Below are 15,252 nucleotides of genomic sequence, written 5' to 3'. Positions count from 1 at the left end.
GGCGCTTCCTAAAAGTTGTCAGTCTATAATTTGACAGTCACCAATCATGTATAATGTCTATGGTTCGTGGACGAAGTAAGCGGTGTAAACAACGATGGCGGCCAACGTTTCACGAGTAGAGGAATTAATTAAGTATTTTAAATCGCATAGTAAGATTCGGGAGCAGCAGAGTCACTCGGCGAAGGTGCACAGCGTGGGATGGAGCTGCGACGGCAAATACCTGGCCTCGGGTTCCTTCGACAAGTCCGTCTGCATATTTTCCTTGTGTCCTGATCGTTTGGTTAGTGAACACAAGATTTATAATATGATTTTTTTTTACTTGAGCTAGTTTATTTTTTTAAAGCGAGGATTTTTGTCCTTGTAAAATTTTCCGCGAGACTTAACGTGACAGTGTCATTATTTTTATTCGCTTGTTTATTTATAAATCAATAATTATGCGACAGAAACTTGTACGTGCAAGTAGATATTCGATAGCCGGTCATGCAATGAGATATAAGGATATCTAGTGACATAAGAGTTATTTAAAAAATGTTTAATGTATATATATTATTTAAGTAATATATATTTTGAATAGTTATAAATATATGATATATATTTTTAAGTTTTGAGTAAGTGAGAAGAGAATTAATAAATCATTTCTTTATTTCTTCAAGTTTAAATCAATCTTTACATTTTTTAACACAATTTTTAAATCCGAGATATAGTTACAAAAGCCTTCAATGTAAAATTTTCTTACAGAAACAGGAAACAACTTTTAGAGGACACGGCGGTAGTGTGGATCAATTATGCTGGCACGCCGTCTGTCCAGAATTATTGTCCACAGCGAGCGGAGATAAGACAGTTCGTATCTGGGATACAAGGACCCAGAAATGTACGGCGAACATCAGTACAAGGGGAGAGAATATCAACATATCATGGTCGCCAGACGGTAACACGATCGCTGTTGGGAATAAAGAAGATCTGGTGACCTTCATCGACGCCCGGGTGATGAAGATACGCGCAGAAGAGCAGTTCAACTTCGAGGTGAACGAGATCTCGTGGAACAAGGACTCGGACACCTTCTACCTGACGAACGGCCAAGGTTGCGTGCACATACTTAGTTATCCCGAGCTGGAATTGCTGCACGTGATCAAGGCGCATCCTGGTACGTGTATCTGCATCGAGTTCGACCCGACTGGCCGGTACTTTGCCACCGGATCCGCAGACGCCCTGGTCTCTCTGTGGGACGCCGATGAATTGTGTTGCTTGAGGACGTTTTCGCGACTGGAGTGGCCGGTGCGCACCATTTCTTTCTCATTTGACGGACAGTTATTGGCGGCGGCCTCCGAAGATTTAGTCATAGACATCGGCGAGGTGGAGACCGGCGAGAAGATCTCCGACGTCCCGGTGGAGGCGGCGACATTCACTGTCGCCTGGCATCCGAAACAGTATCTCCTAGCTTACGCGTGCGACGACAAGGACACTTACGATCGAAAGCGCGACGCCGGAAGCTTAAAGGTGTACGGCTTCGCGAACGATTGAGCGATCATTCTTCGTACTAGACTTGTGCGCATTGTGTGCACTCAACAGATTATCTTATTTTGTAGAAATTTATTAATTAAATTGAAGATTAGAATTTGAAATTGAACAATAGATAAACTTGATACAAATTCAGAGCGATATTCTACACTTGCTGTCTCGTAAGTGACGAAATCGAAGCGGTAATTTTTTTTGGAGAGGGAATAAGTTGTATACAAGATAAATGTAAAAAAATTTTTACAAATGCGTATATGAAAAGATATGATATATATTTATATATATTATATATGTATATATAAATATATATGAAAAAAATATTTATATATAAATATATTTATATATAAACGAGTCTGAGTGTTTTTTTTTATTCTACAATAATTGTATAAATGAGATAGAACGAGAAAGTGTTATTAAGATTGTATACAAGGTAAAAATATAAGAAACTTTTACAAATAACTCTCTTTTCACAAAAATTTTATACATTTATACAAATGAGTCTGAATATATCGATTTCTTTATTCCATAATATTCGTATCAATTATTGATAAGAGCTTGAATTGTGGACATATATGCAGAATCTTGTGTTGACGGCTCGGTTGACATGGTTACTGTGAATCACCACGTGAGTCATTTCACTTTGCTCGCATGAAGATCATCAGCGGCGGAAACTTCGCGTTCCTCTTCAGCGTCCTCCGATGAGCTTCATCTCGCGATGGCGAATTCGGCCGAGACAGATACCATCTGCAAGTGTCGACACCCTCCCGCGGACGAAAGTGCTTCGAAGGAGAGCTTCGATAACGCTCATAACATTCACGAGATCGACGAGGAGGAGAGCGAGACCGAAGAGAATTTGACGACCTTGGAGCAGCCGAATCCTTCTGCTCCGAAGGACGAAGAAGACGATGCACAGGAGACCAAGGATACGTCGGACGACGAATCCGCGTATGCATGCGAGTCCTTTTGCTCCGACGAATCCTGCGACGAGTCCGAGGTCACCAACGTCGCGTCAGAATCACAGAATCTCTCCTCTCTGCTCCCTGTCGTTAATCTTCAACGTAGCCAGAGTTCCAAGGAGCCGGATGCAGATGTTAGCGAATCGAGATGGAAGGACGAATCTTACTCGCTGAGCGACGAACCGCAGTCTCACTATCCGGATATCAGGCCAAGAAGATGTAGGCGGTGGAACATGAGCTTCACCGACGAGGAGATGCGCAGGATCGAGCGGGAGAACGAGCTGCTGCTGAGGAAAATTATGGCGCAGCAGAAACCCCGGCACAGGATCCTCCTAGGCGAGCCAAGTGTTCAGCCTAGAACTAGCAGCTCCGCGATAAACAGGAAGAAGTTGCAGAAGAGAATAGAAGATGACAATATGGTACGCAGTTTCTCTCGATAAAAGTATATAATATAGATTTCTGATATTTTTCGAATTGTAAGTAATTTTTTAGTAGAATGACGAGAAAACTTTACTTCCAGCTGCTCCTCAGAAGGATACAACAGGCCAAGTCGTGCGTTTTCGCGAATGCATCGAAGACGGGTTGCAGACTGACCTTTTTGTAGAGCCTTTTCTTTTATAATTAAAAAAAAAAAGAATTTTATATCATCTCTTATTTATAGAAATCGAATCGGTCGCATTTGCTAATTAAGATGAATTTGATAAACTGATATTACAACTGTAGAGAGAGTATATTCTTTCTTGAATTTCTGCGAGGAAAAAAAGGAGTTCTTATTTTCTAAAATATCACTGTGTACTTTTTTGTGACTTCTTTATTAAAACACAACGATTACCAGTCTTGAAGAATAGGTACACATTTCTTTCATTTCATACTTTGTATACGGCGCAACCTTGTAAAACTTGTCTTGAAAATTTGCTTGAAGGTATCTCTACAAGTCAAGACTATAAAAAATCACAGTTCTCACTCGTCTCGAATAACTTAATTATCACTCGTTAATATATCAAGATTTGGGACTCTCGAGTATTGCGACAGTTCATTTTTTTTTTTTTCTTTTTCCCCTTTTATATTATGCATACGCGGACAACATGTCACGAGATAAGAGAAAGAGTGTGCTGTAAATCAAGGAGCAAATTATAAATTTTCGTATAAGCCATGTATAACGATATAGTTCCTTTAAATTAATACGTGCTGTGATTACAACATGAGAAACTGTATTGCCTTTTTTTTTTCACTTTTTTTGTATGCAAATTCTGTAATTCCATATGTGCTATTTCCACCTCATTTTTGTAACGATCGATCAATCAATATATTATTCTCTCTTATAACAAATCAAACAAAAGAAACAAAAAAAAGAATATTCGATTAATATCCTGCACAAAATACATCTCACTCGCAAATAATTTAAACGCATTCAATATATGCTTTAAACAACGAAATAAAAAAAAATATGAGATGTAACAGCTAGATTTTGGTTTAAGAAGAAACAATATAGAGAATAACTCGTCGAGAAACTATTCATATCTGGTGTTACTATCGTACAACGTAATAGTAACAATCATATCACAAAGTACGCTCAGCGTAGTTGCAACAAAATATAACAAATTTTCAATGTGGCTTTCGAATCCGAATTATTACGGTCGCGGCAATCATATTGTCGCTGTTTAGACCGTTTTCCGTTTACCTTTCGATTTTCGCCAAAAACAAAAAGAAAAGTCGTGAAACAAAAAAATGTACGATATCACAAGATAAAATATTCCTTCGTTCCTTTTATCCTCGCTCATTCAATCCTCGCGTTTCGTTCTCCACGATTCGGTCGATGAGGGCGTCCATATTGTGTTGAGCGAACGAAATGGATCAAATCCTGATCGTTCCTGCGCAATAATCATAAAAAAAGAAACATTATCTTATGAATTATTCCCCCAGGTAGCAAGCGTACGTCATTTTGACGTTTAATGACGTCAGTTTGCTACTTGGGCAGTTGGACACTTTTTAGTATTCGTTACTTACTTGCGTATCCGACTCGGACTGCAATGTTTGCGACATCATTGGCGGCGCAGCTGCACCCCAGGGTGCTGCAGCCCAGACACCCCCGGTATTGATTCCCCAAACGCCACTACGTTCCTCTCCGACCGCCGCTCTGGTGTACAATGGCTCCCAATTCGTATCGACTGTCCAATTATCTGCAATCGTGTATTTAATTACTTACAACATTTGTTAAAATGTTATTGTTGTGTGCAACCATTTTTTTTTTAAATAGATTTTCTCCGAGTACCTTTCAAGTCAGGCAAAACAGGTTTCTCCGTTGTTTTCGGCGACTCCAATTGGAATCCGTTTGTATTATCCGACAGCAAGTTTATCATAGGACTAGTATCTTCCCACAATTGACATCGCGTGTCCTCTTCAGGTGTCTCCAGCTCTACTAAAGGCTCGTCAGTTTCTGGAAGATCGTCGTATGGTACCAGCTCGCGCTCAAACTGCACACAATTCGATAAATAAGTATTTGAGTTTTTAAGTATTCGAGAATATAAAGTTAATTCAAATTGTGTGATGTATTTACAGGATGTTCCGTGAAGGTATTAATGAAGTAACTGTTCGAATGTTGTAGATCCGGCTGTAAGATTAGAGGCTCCGAGTTGAGTGCTTTATTATCTTTGTCCGGCGATGCGACAGTGGTCGGTTTCGACATCAAATTGTATTCCTTCGATATTTGCATCTCTTGCGTCGACTGTGGTTTAGCATATTGAACGTCTTTGACGTCGATGCCGAACATCGTGGACAGATTTGACGTATTTGTTTGACTCTTGTGATTTACGTGATTTAAATTGGAGAATGGCGGGATAATTTCCTGACTTCGAGCCACCACGTCACTGAATTTAGCCCTGTTCTCGCCCCAACAGGAGGGCGGAGGTGGCAATGGGGTGGAAACTGATCCTATGCTGCGTGTTACGTCCTCTTTTTGGCTTATATTCCCGTTTACAGGAGCTACAACAATAAAGAATGAGAATTTTTATAAATTTGTTTATGCAAGATATACTTTATATATATACAGCTTTCAAAATTAATTTATTAATATATACACATTAATATGTATTAATATATACATATTAATTATAATATATATTAATATATACATTATGCATTTATATAATTAAATATTATAGATAATTAGATATTATAAATGTAATTTCTATAGATTAAAAAGAGTAAAAAAAAAGACTGAGCGATTTATATAGATTTTATAGATCTAACATGAAATGCTTTTTTATATGCTATTATATTAATTTCAAATTTAAAAATCTAACAATTGAAGATTTCTAGAATAGATTTACAGATTATAAATAACATACATTTGATGTGAGTTTTATCAGCTACACGACGTTTCTGCACCGTCTTCTCTTTCCGTGGTGGATTCTTATTCTGACGTGGTAACTTGAAGGATGATTCGACGGTGCATGAGGTATGAATATGGTGTTTCGTGCTAGATCTACCAGAGCTCATCTTCCATCTATTTGGATTATTCTGCCGCTCCTTATCGTATTCATCGTCATCACAGTCGCCTTCGTAATTATCCTTATAATCTATGCATGGCACAGGAGGAATAGACTGAGGTTTGCTTTTTTTAGATATCGGCTTTCTTTGGAGCTTTTCTTGCTTCCCGCACGGTTGGTCAAAATTCTGAATAAAAATTAAGAAAAATCTGTTCACAGAGATCTCTAGAAACAACCTATTTACTCGAAACTTCTTAATCAACGTCTCATCTTTTAGACAAAAGTTTAATGAATATATATATATATATATTTAATTATACAAAATATATATTTTGTTAGTTAATTATAATAGAATATATATATATATAAAATTTTGGTAATTGTTTTCTAAAATTATCAATATTTTTATATATATATGCAAAATTGTTTTTTTAGAAAGTAAAATTCAATTATAAAATACAGTAAAATATTGAGTTTAATTCCTTAAAATTATATCCTTTCATTAAATTAAATCGACATAATTAATACTTACTTTACAGGACGTTGTTTCATCGTGAGTCGAACTCTCGGTTGTCGTGGACGAGGTCTCTTCCTCTGAAAGATGAATAATCTTTTGAGCGCTCGTTGGTTCGAGCTTTTTCAAAGAAACATGATTATTGTGGTTACTACTGTGATTTGCGGTGCTATTCGTTTGTTTATTTCGCTTGTCCTGTGTCTTGTTAATCCGATTGTTATTGATTATTCCCGCGTCCACTTGAACCTCGTGATCGAACAGCTTTGGCTCTTCCTTGACATTCAATTGCGTAGGTGATACTACCTTTCCTTTTCTGTTCGACGTCGGACTCGACTTTGTAATCATATTATTAACGGTATACTTTTTCTCTTGAATCAACTGAGTATCCGTCAGCGTATCATTCGTCGTACAATTGTCCGATTGAGTCTCTTGAGCGTTGCTTTGCTTCTTACCGCTGTTCCTTTTCTTCGATGCATTCGTCATATTTACGGCATTAGTAGCGCTTTCTACATTAGACGATTCCTCGCATCGCTTGAAAGACAGCAGATCCTTAGACTCGGCGTCCAATCTGAATCTGCGTTCCTCTTCGGTGGACCAGTCCGGGATCTTCAATCCTTTCTGCGCGTCCTTGTCCTTATCCTTACACTTCTTCACGTTCATCAACGACCAGTCCGGGAAGCAAGCCTCATCCTTCTTCATCTTGCTTTTATCATCGTTCGACGACATTGCTCTCTCGTTCTTGTTAGCAGTACCGATCTGCGTCGAGATGTGCGAGAGCAGTCTTAGATCCAGGGGCGGTTGCACCGGACTCTCCTTCGAGTAATTGGCCAGGGCTCCCCGTAGTATTCGATCCGCCTCGAAGAACGAGACCGCGAGGACGCTTAGCAACACTATCGACGAGATGCTGATCGCGGTCCACTGCACCGCGCGCTCCCACGATGGTCTGGCGAGCACCGGGGCGCACAAGTCTAACGAGTGTGCCGGCAAAATCGCCAATAGATTAAGTATCACCACACCGTCCTCGACGTTTTCGTCCTCGTTCGGTCCTACGCTCGTCAGCACCAGCAGCTTCCGTTCCACCCGCGACAACGTAAAATCCGGGGTGAACGCGATCTCGATCCTCTTAGTGGCGTTCGGGTTCAGCTTGAAGGGCGCGCAATCGAGTACCTTGAAACCGTAGCCCTCGCAACGCCAGTCGTTGATGTAGAAGCCGTAAATCTCGATCGGCAGCTCCCCCGTGTTCCTGGCCGTGAAGGAGCGTTTTACGGTGAGAACGGGAGTCGTAACGTGTTTGCTACGGTCTCCTGAAAAGGAAGCGTTATGAGAAAAAGAGCTTGATTTTTCGAAATTTGCAAAAGTGTGCGATAACAGGATAAAAATCACGGATAAATATATCGTAAAGACTTTTCTTTAGATCGTAAGGCAAAGATGAGGAAACGTACATACGTTCGCAATCTTTAAAATGTTTATCCACGAGTTCAAACAGCAGGGGCGTCGTCGAACCTGGCTTACGATTGCCGAACCTAAATTGCGCGCTCGCGCCTCGACCGCTCATACGTAGGACTTCTAAAATAGTCATATTATTTCTGGAAAGGCAACGTAAGACGTACGTCAATACGTGAGAAAGTACTATTATTCTCTTATCCTCTCTGCTAAATATTTCTCTCTCCTTTTTTTTTTATTTTATACACTTGCCTAATATATAAAAAACCAGAGGACGCCGAAGCGGAGAAGGGTGTATATGCCACGCGAATCGTTCTTGCTTCCAAAGGGTTTAAATACAAAGGAAGCGATTGAGACGCTACCGGTATATCCCACTGTTTTTTGAACAGCTCTCGCTCGTTCGCATTCTCCTCTAGCTTGAATTCCTCCGGAACTGTGGACGAACATTCCGCGCACACGGGCTTAAATCTGCGGGAATATAAAAGTTTACATCAATAATTTCTAGTTTAATTTAAAAAAAAAAAAAAAAAAAAATTGTCAAGCGAACCAAATAATCAATTACATACTTCATTGGCAAAGAATAATAAAGACGGGCTCCTTGAGGATAGCTCCAGTCCATAACCAGCTGAACTATCAGCGGACTCGCGCTCGGATTGTGCAACTTGATCGTTCTGTACGACGTGTTTCCGACTTGCGTCAGTGGGAACATCAGAACGCTTTTGTTCTTTATATTGACCAACAAACTCGGCCAGTACGGTTTGATGTTCACGTAAAACCTGTGATCGCGCACTTCAGTCGTGTCCAGGCGCATCGTGACGTTTTCCCACGAGCCATCCGCGGTAGAGTTGACGAAACGAGCGTGTCGCGTGTTCAGCAAGTTCAAATCGGAGTCGCGAGTGTGCGAGGGAAGGGTCATCGTATTCAACCACTGACTTCCCGCTGTAAAATAAAACGTAACCGCTAAACAGAGTTGTAAAACTGATGCATAATAATTTTATGGTGCAATAATTATGAAAACAGGGTGTCTACTCAAACTTTGTAAAAAATTCCCTTGAGAATTCCCTGATCTTCCAGATATTTTCGTTTAAAATTCCAGGTAAAATAAGAAAGTTTGTAGATGCAGCTTTTTAAAATAAGTTTCCTTGCTGTATGCGCTTTCTATATATAATGTTTTCTACTCATACGATTCCAAAGTTATCAAGAGTGCAGTTTTTCTAGCATTTAATATTGATTTATTAATTAATTGTAAAATTAATTTGGACAATAAGTACGATATATCATTAGATCTAAACATTAAAAATATATGCAAAAATATAAGATAAATATATAAAACAAAAAATAATTTAGTATAAATGTCTTAAGAAATACTAATTTGTTTAAATAAATTATTTATTAAATTATTATTTATTTATTTATTAAATAGGAGTACTAATTTATTTAAATATTACCTATTAAAAAATATTGAACAATTTTCTTTGAAACTTACATAAGATCTTGATATCTTAAAATAGATCTAAATATAAATAAGTGCTAAATAAGAGTAAAATTATCAAAAGGGCAATTTTTTTAAAGCATTCCCTAAATCAAATTCCATGAGAATTCCCTGATTTTTCAAGGTAAAACAAAATTCCCTGAGAATACCAGGTTTTCAAGGTTTTTCCCGAAAGTATACACCCTGGAAAATAAAAATTGCAAAAATAACTATAATATATTGTTACTTACTGTTGGTGTCCACTGATAAACCTAGGTAACAATGTTGCTTGCAGGTCACCGAAGGATCAATTTGTATCGAGCCGACATTATTCTCCCCCTTAGATATGACTGGCATGGTAGCTTCCTCCAACGGGATGTACTTTATTCTGTCGTCCTTGTTTATAGGTGCGATATGCGTCACTTCCATCGATCTCGAAAACGTGGAGTGCACCTTCACTTGTTGCACACAGATCGATCCCTGTCATTGAGATTATATATAAACAGATATTTCTTGTTCAAGGAAAAAGACCCTGGACTCTGAAAGAGTTTGACTGCGGATTCTAACACTCACAGGAAAGCAATCGATAAAAATAAGCTTCTTCAAGGAAATCTTGCCGTGCGCGACCCTCATATACACCGGCAACGTAAACCGTTCGTACGTCGTTCGTACGAAAACATCGCCGACAATCGTGTCCTCTTCGACCATAGGAGTCTTCACCTTGATCTTAAAAATCGCCAGAAACTCCGGCTTTATGTATTGCTGAAAAAAGTAAAAATATATATAAAATATATATAAAATTCTTATATAATATATAAAATAAATCTTATAATATATAAAATATATATAAAATTCTTATTGTTTAAAAATATATAATTTTATCGCATAAAAAAATATATCATCGCTCATAATTCGAGTAAAATACACAAACGGAGCAAACTCACGTTTCCCGAATGACTGCACACAGTTATATTTCGAAATTCCTTGTCCAACGAGTCCGCGGGACCGTTTTGACATCCCATCAATTCTAAAACTGCGCCGGGCATATTCACACCCCAGCTGTGCAGCTCCACGTTGACGGGGTTATGATTCTCCAGCGCGAAAATCGCCTCGTTTTCGGTGCCGCTTCCTACGGTGCCGAAATTCATCGTCCCCATGTCGTTCTTCTTCTCGCCCGGCATAACTTTTCTCAGTTTCCCGTCGTAGCTCAACACCGGAACCTCGGTTACGGATACGTTTGAGTGTATCAATATCGACGACTCCATCTTCACGCTGTCACCCTTCCGTTCTTTGGCAAGTTGTAAAGAAAATATATTGACCTTTTGCTCGGGTTTTATTATTCTAGGAGTAAAATCTTTTATCTGAAAAATTCACGCAAACTTTCTCTTTATTTCGGGAAATAAAAAGATAGCTGAAAAGAAAGTATGTTAAAGGCTTCATTAATTAAAAGTGATAAAAATTAACAGTGTGTACCGTAAAAAGCGATTTTGCGTTCGAACACATCGTGACATTCGTAATTGCTAATGGTAATTTAAATTTGTTCACCACGCTAAAGTTTCGAGCTTGATTGGATTGTGGTGAACAATAATGGGTAATCGATGTGTTTACTTCTAATCCACCCTGTAGCACTTGAGCTACCCACGGGATTGCTAATTTTTGACTAGAGCCACCTGGACCTATTGCTTTTATTATCAATTTGCCTTTAAAGTGTTGCAAATCCAAACCAGTTTTCCCTGAGAAGATTAATACAGAATTATTTTAATTGAGAGCGATAATCGCATGCAAATTTTTCTATCGTATAATTGACAAATGTTGCATCTTACAATCGTAAACCAGCATTCCAATGGCTATTGGTATATCTGTCTCTCCTGGAATTATTGCTGGCTCAAAATGCAGTTTTAATGCTTTTGATACAGGTGTATTTATAATATTCTACGAGAAACATTTCGTTTTGTTTAATTTAATGCATTGAAACGTCGAAATTTTCTCTCTTTAGAAATTACTTTTAGTCTTTAAAAAACTTGAACAATTCGCTCGTACAACTTACCACAACTTTGATTGCTTTCTTTGCGGAATTTTTTAAAGCAATAGGGTGGCGAATAGGTGGCTGTAATGAACCACCCATACCTAAATTAATTACTCCGGAACTCCCACCCCAATGAAGACCAGCTCCACTTTTCACCTCTACTTCGACTGCTACCACAAGGATCTCAGCAGTATTATTCACTTTAAATCTGCAACACATATTCCATATACATATATATAAATATTATATACATTAATATATGCACTGATATGATATAAATATATTGTATTATGTTTAACCAACCTAACATATGCCGTGTGATTTTTTTCCGCGTAAGCATTAAAAGTTAGTCTGATGATAGGCTTCGTTTGATAAGGTAGAATTTCCCATAATTCTCGAGTACCCTCCGACTCGCCCGATGGCAATTCTAATTGAAATTCTCCACCGCTACTATATACCTCCACCACCTTTATTTACGCAGCAGACATTATAAATTATTAAAGTGGTTAACGCATGCAAATATTTATACGTGTTTATTAATCAATAGATATTTTTTTTCGCATACTTGTAAAGCTTCCGGATGTGGATTGTGCATATATATAAGAGGTGTAAAAGATGCATTTAATGGTAACTTGACATCGACTACAGGTCGGAGTCTATAAGGACTACTGACACTTATTCCTTTGACCTGCAGATATAGAAGCATCTTATTGCGCAACGCATCGTATACATATGCATAATTAAAACTATAATTGAGATAGGTCCCTCTTACCTGATACTTTAGTGTCCCATCTGAAGTGTGTATAAAAAGGTATGTATCGATATCACCTTCGTCTCGACCAAGGAAGACAACATTAAATGTTGTGTTCCCCAATGGTGGAATTACCTAAAGTAAGTTTTACACTCATTAATACAAGATAATTCAATAATTTATATTATTTTAAATTACTTCAAAAAATAAATTTAAAGCTTAGAGATTCAGAAAATTATCAGCTTAATTGTCATATATGGTATAAATGTTAAAATGTGCTTTAATGTTTTCTCTCTAACTTATCTTTCATGCTCTAATTGTGAGATATTATATCCCATAACTTACTTTGCTTTGAAAAAATGATGAATGGAAATGGCGTGTATTACCAGATATCGATTCAAGATGTATGGTTTTATTGTGATCTTTGTTAAACATGATCACAGTTTCTTGGTGAGGAATACCGAGTTGTCTAAAAAAAAAAACATTGTATAATTCTATATTTCTTGAATATATATCTATTAAATCGAAATGCTCTGAATTAAGCAGCATTTACCTTTCTTTAAAGTCCAAGATGCTTGGTTCAAAAGAAATGTGAGAGAGCACATCTTTATCCTCGTCCGATGTGGTATCCCTTAAAAATATAATAATGCTGTTTAACAATTATTATTAAGTGTACAATACTTGTAATAGTGGAAATTGAAAATAGGAAAGATATAAGAAACATTAGCTTGAAATAAATCGATCTTATATATATTAATATGTTTAAAATTTTGGTTTTTCTTGTTAAATATGATATAATGAAATAATTATGCACAGATAATATCTGATGTACTTTTGCTTCAAGATAAAAATTTAAAAAAAAGAACAGAAAAATATGTATAATAATAAATGTTTAAATTCTTTATAATACATATTTAAAAAAAAAACATACTTCTATTTTTTTCTACAATATTACATGCTAACTTTGATTATCTTATCTTTGGTTTGCTAATGGTTTTGAAAATTGGCCAAACTTAATAAACGTTGCTGATCCATAAATTACGCAAATGTATGACAATAAGATAACTTCAATAATTACAAATAGAACACAGTTTAAAGTAAAAAACGAACATTTGCAAAACTTTGAATTCTAAAAAGAACTGGGAAAGCTCACAAAGTTTTTCACAATACATACGCAAGGCATCCCATGTGATTAATATAAAAAAGAAAGATTATAATAAATACCTTTCCTACTTCCATTCACCATTATAGAAATGAGAATTATGCTTACCCAGTCCCGTGTACTTTATTTTCAAAATCCTATAAATGAAAGAATTTCAATATACCTTTTGCATTATATACATGTCATTATTTTATGTTATTATTTTAATAAATTGTAATTATTCGACAATTAATTTTTTATTCTTTACAAATGGATAAAAGTCATTTATGATTTTGATTATATGAAGCAAGATTACTAACCTTATGCATAGATATTTGCATATCCAAAAGATGAAAAGATTGAACATCGTTGTTATCTTGAACGAAGGCTGCAAATTGTAAAATACATTGCGATTTAAAACAGCTTAAACACATGTCATCGAAAATAAGACTAGGTTTACAAATTTACAGTGTTTCAAGCCTCAACAAATATGTATATCAAAAGCTATGGATAGAATTATACAAATAGATAACAATTAACACATGTAAAACAAGTCTACAGTTATCTAATAAAAATCTACAGTTTAAATACCCAGAAATAAAATTTCTATACAATTCGACGAGAGAATTTCAAAGTATATTTAAAGATGCAATACAAAAATATATGTATATATAAAAAGAAAAACAGAAACTTATAATTATAACTAATAATTAATATTTCACTGTTAAAAAATGAATCTAAGAATCAGAAGATCCCCCAATTGTCGCAAAGCCTCGACAAATATGTATATCAAAAGCTATCAATAGATTATACAAATAGATAACAATTACCACGCGTGAAACAAGTAATCTACAGTTTAAATACGCAAAAATTAAATTTCTATACAATTCGACGAGAGAATTTCAAAGTATATTTAAAGATGTAATACAAAAATATATGTATATATAAAAATAATTAATATTTGACGTACAGAGAAGTGCTTTTTTCACTGTTAGAAAATGAATCAAAGGCCCTGCGCACAATAGAGAAAATATTTGGAATAGGGGAATTATTTTAAAATAATAAAAACTGATATAAAAATACAAATTCGGGTATAAAGGGCTCTTACTAGCTTATCAGTCCTTCATATCCGAATTTGTATTTTTATATCAGAGTCTTTTCGATTTTATTATTTTAAAATAATTCTCATTCCTAAATATTTAATATTTATTCCTAATATTTTCTCTATTGTGCGCAGGGCCTTGGAATCAGGAAGCGCAGAAAGCCACACGACACGCGTATACGTCGTCGCGCCTTGCGTAACATAAACACGTCAGTCGGGACTGTCAGGCGAGAGGGACGCGCGAGGTTACACGTCGCCCTTATTAATTTCCCGGGAAAATTCGTAAAAACGAGACTCCCGCGCTTCGCCGGAACGCGTGACAGCGCTTGGCGCGTAAAGCTCGCGCGCAGCAACGTGACCTTCGTGTCGCGAGGGTCTCCCTCGCGGAGGATCTCGTCTCCTCTTGACAAGTGTCGTGTCGTGTCATGTCGTGTCATGTCGTGTCATGTCATGTCATGTCACGTCGCGTCTCGAGCTCGCGACGCGCTTGTCATCGCCTGATAAGCGAATCGCTCGCGATCACAGCATCGAAATAGTTACATGCGGGAAAGAGAGAGAGAGGGTGATGGATGAGAGAGAGAGAAACAGAGAGAGATGTTCACCATTGTTGTGGCCGTGCAGCGACGGTTGGATTTGCGACGTCGTGTCCAGTAGCGTCAGCAGGAACAGACAATAGAACACCTTTAACTCGGGCATAATAAAGACCTACGCGGCTGATGCTGCTGCACTGCTGTTACGTCGACTGTTGCTGCTGCTTTCGCTATTTTGTCTTTAGCAGACATGAGAGTCCGCTTACGGCCATACTTCGGTACTATCGAAGCGCGCGGTATCGATTTCGCTTATTC

The 15,252-nt window shown here is 37.2% G+C and overlaps 3 protein-coding genes across 6 annotated transcripts; 2 read left to right on the top strand and 1 right to left on the bottom strand.

The window, feature by feature from the left end:
- Positions 1-71: 71 nt before the first annotated feature.
- On the top strand, positions 72-1,858 carry Tex (THO complex 3 homolog tex). The gene is made up of 2 exons (XM_083047236.1): positions 72-280; positions 739-1,858. The coding sequence occupies exons 1-2, from the start codon at positions 95-97 to the stop codon at positions 1,519-1,521; spliced, it is 969 nt and encodes a 322-aa protein (XP_082903362.1). The 5' UTR covers positions 72-94; the 3' UTR covers positions 1,522-1,858.
- A 138-nt stretch (positions 1,859-1,996) lies between these two features.
- Positions 1,997-3,826, top strand: LOC145941243 (uncharacterized). The gene is made up of 2 exons (XM_083047239.1): positions 1,997-2,890; positions 2,992-3,826. Exons 1-2 carry the CDS (start codon positions 2,231-2,233, stop codon positions 3,073-3,075), a joined length of 744 nt encoding a protein of 247 aa, XP_082903365.1. The 5' UTR covers positions 1,997-2,230; the 3' UTR covers positions 3,076-3,826.
- Tmem131 (Transmembrane protein 131) lies at positions 3,754-15,252 on the bottom strand. 4 transcript variants are annotated; one of them, XM_083047212.1, is made up of 23 exons: positions 15,010-15,252; positions 13,626-13,693; positions 13,435-13,463; positions 12,718-12,795; positions 12,510-12,633; positions 12,186-12,299; positions 11,979-12,101; positions 11,717-11,880; positions 11,435-11,621; positions 11,211-11,319; positions 10,861-11,120; positions 10,332-10,748; positions 9,961-10,149; positions 9,639-9,867; positions 8,483-8,876; positions 8,169-8,384; positions 7,920-8,059; positions 6,492-7,777; positions 5,819-6,146; positions 5,029-5,453; positions 4,744-4,945; positions 4,479-4,651; positions 3,754-4,342 (listed from the first exon to the last, which is right to left on the bottom strand). In XM_083047212.1, exons 1-23 carry the CDS (start codon positions 15,101-15,103, stop codon positions 4,253-4,255), a joined length of 5,439 nt encoding a protein of 1,812 aa, XP_082903338.1. In that variant the 5' UTR covers positions 15,104-15,252; the 3' UTR covers positions 3,754-4,252. The 4 variants fall into 4 exon arrangements, with proteins under 4 accessions (XP_082903338.1, XP_082903339.1, XP_082903341.1 ...); XM_083047213.1 differs by having other exon boundaries at positions 8,483-8,855; positions 15,010-15,251; XM_083047215.1 differs by lacking the exon at positions 15,010-15,252 and adding an exon at positions 14,276-14,716.

The sequence above is a fragment of the Prenolepis imparis genome, unplaced genomic scaffold (genome assembly GCF_030444845.1).
Source record: "Prenolepis imparis isolate NDT839.2.m4 unplaced genomic scaffold, iyPreImpa1.0 SCAF_9, whole genome shotgun sequence".
Classification (NCBI taxonomy): Eukaryota; Metazoa; Arthropoda; class Insecta; order Hymenoptera; family Formicidae; genus Prenolepis; species Prenolepis imparis.
This window is presented reverse-complemented; position numbering and strand designations above follow the sequence as displayed.